Here is a 7,928-nt window from a genome sequence, read left to right on the forward strand (position 1 = left end):
AGCCATCAGAAAGAACACTCTGGCACAACCACCCTTCACCAACCTGTAGCACTCACACACAAACACCCGATACACACACAACCATGATCCGACCGGCCACACTCACCTTGTGTGTGTGGAATGCTGTATAAACCGACTAAGTGTGTGTGTGTGTGTGTGTGTGTGTGTGTGTGTGTGTGTGTGTGTGTGTGTGTGTGTGTGTGTGTGTGTGTGTGTGTGTGTGTGTGTGTGTGTGTGTGCGTGCCTGTGTGCATGCGCGTGTGCGTGTGCTTGTGCACAAGCTTGGGTATTTGTGTGTGTGTTTCAACGCTGCTTTAGACCGATTAGTACCCAGCCACTCACTGAGCGGCTCAGAAAGACTGAGCCCCATGGAGCTGTGTGGATGCTGCCTCTGTTGCCACTGTAACCCCTGGAGCTGAAATTGCATAGTGCATCTGTAGCTACTAAAGCTCACCTGTGAGATTGTACTGCAAAATGTCACATTAATATAGGCTCCAATAGAACCCACAGACTGACGTTTGAACTGGAGAGAGGTGGATTAGAGAAGGAAGAAAGAAGAGTTGTAAAAGAGGAGAGAAGTGTTTGTGCGATGGGCAGCGTGGTGACAGCCTGGTGGGTCGTGGTAGAGGTTGCCTGCAGGATTCTGGGTATTTCTACGTCAGCAGGTAGGAGACCGCAGGACTGTAATTGACTGGACACACACACTATCTCTTTCTCATTCACACAACATCAGGTAGGAGACAGACTGTAGGACTGGACGTTAAAATGGAGCTGTGAGACGAATTTTGTCATCTATCACAGAGGTTGTGAGTGAGTGAGTGAGTGAGTGAGTGAGTGAGTGAGTGAGTGAGTGAGTGAGTGAGTGAGTGAGTGAGTGAGTGAGTGAGTGAGTGAGTGTATAGGATTAATCATGAACCTTAAGGCTTATCTCCTCTTGTTCTCTAGTGAGAACAGCAGGCTAAATAGTCTAGACTAATACGTACTGTATTGTATGATATATAACTGTGTTTTAGTGCTCCTAGAGGGCTACGGAGACACAGAGCTCCCTCAGTCTACTCTCATACTATATCATAGCATGGATCACATACTGCTTTGTTTCAGCTACAGTACACTCTCTACCTCCTGCTATATCCATTTAAAGGTCTGGTATTTACAGTGTAATATACATCACACAGAACTCATCTCTTACTGTCTTATTGGCTAATTTGACCATATGCTGACACACACACACTTACTTTTTAGATCTACACCGTCCCTTTGAGAAGCATGTCATTTTCCACTAGGTCTAGTCTACAGGCAGCGTTAATTCTCCAAACACTCCATAAAGTCCGACTAACCATTTAGCCTCGGTCCCCTGATCTAGACATATTCCCTTGGTGCAGATTCCAGCACCGCATTTCTGGAAAACGGATTTGACCAATGACTTCCACATGTCAGTAGTGACCACCGTTTCAACCCTGTCACCTTACTCTCACACACACACACACACACACACACACACACACACACACACACACACACACACACACACACACACACACACACAAATTTAAACCGTTTTAAAGTCACACACACACAATCCATATTTAAAATGTAAACCATTTAAAGAAATTTAGTCTATCCTTAACAAGCAACCCACAAACAGTTGACTCACTCTCGCTTCACTTTCTTGAATGTAATGTAGACATACTGCAGTGGTACCTACTTCACTGCAGATATTTATTTATTTGAATACATTTTTCAAGGAGTTGGGCTGTACCACTGCTTTTGTATTTTGTTGAAAGCCTTACTGAAGAGATAGTACAGTGTTGGAAAGATGAGGGGGAGACTGAGGCAATGGTGTGCCGCCCCATGGGTCTCCCGGTCAACTGCGACAGAGCCTGGACTCCAACCAGGATCTCTAGTGGCCTTAGATCACTGCGCCACTTGGGAGGCCTCATGGACCCCTCTTGTGCACGGGGGCATTGTCATGCTGAAACAGGAAAGGGCCTTCCCAAACTGTTGCCACAAATTTGGAAGCACAGAGCCATCTAGAATGTCATTGTATGCTGTAGCATTAACATTTCCCTTCACTGGAACTAAGGGGCCCAGCCCAAACCATGAAAAACAGACCCAGACCATTATTCCTCCAAACTTTACATTTGGCATTATGCATTGGGGCATGGCGCGTTCTCCTGGCTCCAGAATCTAATAGCGGCAAGCTTTACACCAATCCAGCCGACGCTTGGCATTGCACATGGTGATCTTAGGCTTGTGTGCGGCTGCTCGACCACGGAAACCCATTTCATGAAGCTCCAGACAAACAGTTCTTGTGCTGACGTTGCTTCCAGAGGCAGTTTGGAACTCGGTAGTGAGTGTTGCAATCGATTTTTAAGTGCTACGCGCTTCAAACGTGTGGCCAATCACTTCATGGCTGAGCTGTTGTTGCTACTAGACATTTCCACTTCACAACAACAGCACTTACAATTAAGTGCTCTAGCAGGGCAGAAATTTGACAAACTGACTTATTGGAAAGGTGGCATCCTATGACGGTGCCACGTTGAAAGTCACTGAGCTCTTCAGCAAGGCCATTCTACTGCCAATGTTTGCCAATGATTCCATGGCTGTGAGCTCGAATTTATACACCTTGTCAGTAACAGGTGTGGCTGAACTAGCCAGATCCACTAATTTGAAGGGGTGTCCACATACTTTTGTATATATAGTGTACTTAGGAAAGACAGCCATGTGGTAATTCTGACATCTAGTGGCCACTACATGTACGAATAACCTGTTGGACAATTAGGCCTAGAGTTAATTTGGAATAAAGTACTTAATTCAGTAGTTAATTTACTATCAATTTCATCTAAATCATCATCACTATTTTGTTTAAATGCTAAATGTGAAGTGTGTGTGTGTGTGTGTGTGTGTGTGTGTGTGTGTGTGTGTGTGTGTGTGTGTGTGTGTGTGTGTGTGTGTGTGTGTGTGTGTGTGTGTTCATGTGTAACCTGCCCTTCTGCTGTCTCCAGTGCTTTGTGTTGTAGGAGTGGATACGTTACGACAGGGGAAGTTCCACAGTCTGGCCATCTACCTGCTGTGAGTACTCTCATTGGATAGAAATGATCACTGCTAAACTCTGTTAGGCTATATAAAAACGTCCTGCTTCACTTGGATAGGTTACTGTTGGTACATACAGTTCCCCATAAGTCAAACAGGAGTCCCTCTAGACCCCCCCCCACCTACACACACACACACACACACACACACACACACACACACACACACACACACACTACTTTAATAAAAGAAAGAATGTGTGTTTCAGGTCAATCTGCACTCATAATGGAAAAAGAGGAGGGTGGCTAGGGGAGGGGTGGTCTAGGGTGGGGGAGGCAGTACAGGAAGAGCGGGGCAAGCAGGAGGAGAGGCAAGTGACCTGGGTCACTGTCCTACTTTACATTATGTCTGTGACCCATGGCTAAACTCCCATGAAGCAACACGCACTGCACAGCACAGGAAAACATCTCCCTGAGGAGTAGAGAAATGCAAGACTGTTTATTACATTTATCAACAGTGGAGACCGAGTCTTCTGATAGGAAATGTCATGGGTTGTACTCTGTATGACATTGTCCCTTATTCTGCTCCGTAGTTGTCTGATCACTAGCATCTGTTTGGTTCTTGGTCTGTTCTTTGATCTGTTTGTGTGTTGAAACCCTTAGGGTGTCTGGGGCAGGTATGATGGTGTTTGAGGTAGCCTACTTCCTTGATGCCCTCCTGCAGATGTGTCTGCCGTGAGTACACTACCCACAATCTCCAACTAAGGCTTTGTCTAAGTGTGCATCCAAAATTGTACATTATTCTCTGTATGGTGCACTACTATGGGAGCCAAAGGGCGAGAGTGTTGTATAGGGAATTAGGATGCAATTTGTCCTTTTTCATCATAGCAAATGTGTGGCTATTTCTTTCATAAGTGAAGTGAACAAAAAAAACTCAAACATAAAACTGTCCCCTGCTTTTCCCCCTCCTCACCCATCTCCCCCCCCCCCCCCCCCCTCTCTAGTTTCCCCCCAGGGTGGCGTGTGTTTGTGTTGTGGGGAAAGATGGCTCGTCTTGGAGGCTTTCAGAAGTTCCTCTACTACTCCATGATGTCAGTGGTGTGTTTCCTTCACCCTGTGTTAGTGTGGCATGCTGTTATACCAGGTAACACCACTCTACCAGGTAACAACATTACCTAACCTTGGCATTATCCTTACCTAACCATCATTACCAGGTACTACTACACACTATTATTACATTTAATAAGGTTGATGTAATTCACAAACATTGATACTCACCCAACATGTCTTTTAGATTCAGTTTAAATTCAAAACAACATCTGATGTTTAAATGTATTGTATTTCTTCAGTTTGAAAAGTTCTCTCCTATGATTCCAGGCATCATGCTCCTGGTCACAGCCTTCTTCAACTTCATCCTCAGCAAAAATACCGAAACAGTGTCCCCTAAAGACCTGGAGGACAATGTAGGGATAACGTCTGTGTGTGTGTCTGAGAGAGGAGGGACAGAACATACCTTCTCTTTCCTCCACATGGCGATGGGCAGGAGAGGGGCAGGGCTGGCCTTCGTACCCAGGGAGAGTGGCTTGGGAGTGGGGGAGAGAGGAGAGAGCAGCCGGGCCATGCTGGAGGTAGAGATGGAGCAGCCAGGGTCAGAACTAGAGCGAGTGAGGAAAGAGAAGAATAGACATGTGCATTTCCAGAACAGTGCTACAGAGGAGACAGAAATGGAGGAGTACCATGACTTTGAACCAGAGACCACCTCGGACACCGCTCCTATGATCACGAACTGAACATTACACTACTGTTATTCATTGAAGGCCCAGGACAATATGGTGGAGAAGAGAGACTGAGCTCCATTAACATCAGCAGAGCTGGGGCACAGTGGAGAAGATGGCCAAAGACTGCCACAAGTGGAGAACCTTGTCGGTGCGGAGGAGTGGACGAGTGAGTGTGTGACACTACAGAAGCAATACAGTTGGGGGTCAGCTGGAGCAGGGCTTGAACCAGGGACCTCCTCAGACACCGCACATACACTACTATAGTAATGCAGGGGGACAGTTGAGGTGAGGTTTGAACCACGGGCCTTGAGGTTAAAGGTGAATTGTGGTGGTGGTGACTAACGTTTGGATGCTGATGCTCATCAGTCAATGACCCAATGCCAAATAATGCATATAATCAATGGTCTATATACTATAGGAGAGTTAACTCATTGAAAACAGACTAACGTGTTTGCTTGCCCACTTCTTTCTTAGATTGAACACATTTCTGTTAGCTAATGGTAATATAAAGAGCAGAAACACTGGCTTTGTATGATACAGGTGTGGGCCCCACATTCCACGAGCTGTAGGAGGGTCACACACTACACCGACGTTTGGGAAAGGCTGCTGTTACTAACTGCTGACCGCACAGTCTTAAGTTTGACTTAATCTATTGCATATGATGAAGATGATAATGATGATGATTTTAATGGTGATCATAATGACGATGGCGATGGTGATCATTTAAAGTAAGGGTCTGATTTTAAGCGAGGCAGTCCACTAAAGTGAATGTATGTGCTGTATGGAATCTGTTTTAGCTGCACACAGAACATGTGTATAATGTTTTGCACATGTAGAATGATTTCTATAGTAATAAAACCCCTTTGTACCGACGGATTGTGAGGCTTTATGGTGTTGTTCTACAATGTAATTTGACCAAATCCTCTTTGTCTTATGCTATGGATGATTTACTGTACATATCTGGAGAAGTGTGGGGGTAGGGTGGTTGAAGCATTAAGGGTCAGGGCAGTGTGTGTGTGCGCTTGTCTGTTCGGGCAGAGGGTCACTTACATCCCCCATGCATTATTCATATACAGCAAGAACCCTTTCTGTGTCCCTGAACTTCTGACCCTGGTCCCCTATGTGAGAGTGAGTGAGTGTGTGTGTGTGTGTGTGTGTGTATATGTGCTTACTTCTGTGTTGTGTGTGAAGGATTGTGTGTATGGTTATTTATTACACTCCCTATTTGGGTGTGCGTGTGTGCATGCGTGCGTGTCGTAACGGACCACCTAGGTGGGGTGACCATGCTGATGGAGCACAGGAAGAGGTTACTCCTGGATTGCCCTAGCAACCCACTGGGAACAGAAGTCAGTTCAACGTCTAGTTTGGATTTACTTAGTAGAGTTGTCAACTAACGTGGATTCAACGTGAAATCCACAAATAAGTCACCATGTCGTCGGATTTACAGTAGGTTGGGTAAAAAAAAAAAAAATTGCCGTTACGTTGATGACAATCAGTTTTCCAACACATCACAGATTTTTTGGGGGGAGGTTGAAATTATGTGTAAACAACTTTGATTCAACCAGTTTTTGCCCAGTGGGATCCTGACAAACAATTGGCTCTTCTATCTCCTGGGAGAGTTCTCAGTAGAAACAACATCAGACACAGGTAGGTGTAGCTACAGGGTGTACAGGCTCTGCTCCAACCCGGCTCTTCATTAAGCTTCCTCTATCACAAGCTGGTACTCAGCCTCAATCTAGTGTCTTCTGTCTTGCAAACACAGGTGACCGCCCTCTTGAAACACCTTAGCCAGTTGTGCCACTGAAAACAGTCCCAAAATGTATAATCCATCCCATCTAGCACTACACGCAGGTAAAAGCAAATTATCAAAGTATTTGAAAGATTTCAAATAATATTTGAACCCAGGTCTGGTAGACACAATTCCTCTGGGAGGAACACAGGTGTCAACAACAAAGGTGTCTTCTCAATTAGCTATCAAACAGTCGGTAGATAAATCCTGTTAATATACCCTGTAGAACTCACCTCAAAAGGAATTATGGCATTAGAAATCCATGCTTGCAGACATATCTCTTCTACTCTAGCTATTAATCAATATGCATACACACACAAAAGCATGCACACACAAACACACCCTTTATCAGACAGAACCCAGACTCTGGAGAGAATCAATAGAAGCAGATACTCATTCATCAGACAACACCTAGAGCGCTGGAACTCTAGGTAGACTCTCTCTCTCTCTCTCTCTCTCACACACACACACACACACACACACACACCCTTTATCAGACAGAACCCAGACTCTGGAGAGAATCAATAGAAGCAGATACTCATACATCAGACAACACCTAGAGCGCTGGAAATCTAGGTAGACTCTCTCTCTCTCACACACACACACACACACACACACACACACACACACACACACACACACACACACACACACACACAGAACCCAGACTTGTGGTATCCCCTCATGGTTGTCTTCTATCCTCCTGTCATCCTCCCTTTCTCTTTCATACACTAGCAAGCAGGCTGCTCCACTCATCAGAGTTCTGAATTCAGTATACACTACAACTCCTCTACAGGGTCTCTCTGGCTATTGTCCAGGGGCTATTAAGGGTGGGTTACAGGGACTCTTTGTCCTGAGGAAGCTGAATGGTTCGTAACCTTGCTCTGTATTGTCCCCTTGAAAGGGGGTAGTGACTGAACTGTCCCAAATTCAGCTCTGTGTCCTGGGGAGCTGGGGTGAGAGGAGAAGAGAGCTAGGATCCACATTAGCTGTTGTACATTCAGCAGTGCAGAACAGTTAGATACAAGAAAACATGAGCTAATATTACATTACATAAAACACAAGATAAGAGAGTGATATATTGTCCAGACACCAAGAGACAACAAAAATCATTATTATACACTATTCATATACACATACTGTATTCCTGTTCTTATATACAGTACAGTTAAATCAGTTACAAATATTTAGAAAGTAGAAAGGCACTGTGATACAATACATTTTGTTACTGTTTTCAAAAAACTGAACTTGCTTTTTGCCAGAGTAACCTCAGGAGTTATTTAGAGAAAGAATGAGAACAGTTAGGCAGGAAAGAGGTGTTATTAACAC

General features: G+C 44.9%; 1 protein-coding gene across 1 annotated transcript; it reads left to right on the forward strand.

Annotated features, from left to right (window-relative positions):
• Window positions 1-351: 351 nt before the first annotated feature.
• On the forward strand, window positions 352-5,683 carry tmem72 (transmembrane protein 72). The gene is made up of 5 exons (XM_029671964.2): window positions 352-665; window positions 3,006-3,072; window positions 3,696-3,767; window positions 4,037-4,176; window positions 4,410-5,683. The coding sequence occupies exons 1-5, from the start codon at window positions 590-592 to the stop codon at window positions 4,820-4,822; spliced, it is 768 nt and encodes a 255-aa protein (XP_029527824.1). The 5' UTR covers window positions 352-589; the 3' UTR covers window positions 4,823-5,683.
• The last annotated feature ends 2,245 nt before the right edge of the window (window positions 5,684-7,928 follow it).

This window comes from Oncorhynchus nerka, linkage group LG10 (genome assembly GCF_034236695.1).
Source record: "Oncorhynchus nerka isolate Pitt River linkage group LG10, Oner_Uvic_2.0, whole genome shotgun sequence".
Taxonomy (NCBI): Eukaryota; Metazoa; Chordata; class Actinopteri; order Salmoniformes; family Salmonidae; genus Oncorhynchus; species Oncorhynchus nerka.

What these genes read in the sequence shown, in the direction of transcription:
- tmem72 (XM_029671964.2), top strand. Translation starts at nt 590, where the DNA reads ATGGGCAGCGTGGTGACAGCCTGGTGGGTCGTGGTAGAGGTTGCCTGC. An exon ending in GGGTATTTCTACGTCAGCAG is followed by an intron (nt 666 to 3,005) that starts GTAGGAGACCGC and finishes TGCTGTCTCCAG; the next exon opens with TGCTTTGTGTTGTAGGAGTG. An exon ending in AGTCTGGCCATCTACCTGCT is followed by an intron (nt 3,073 to 3,695) that starts GTGAGTACTCTC and finishes TGAAACCCTTAG; the next exon opens with GGTGTCTGGGGCAGGTATGA.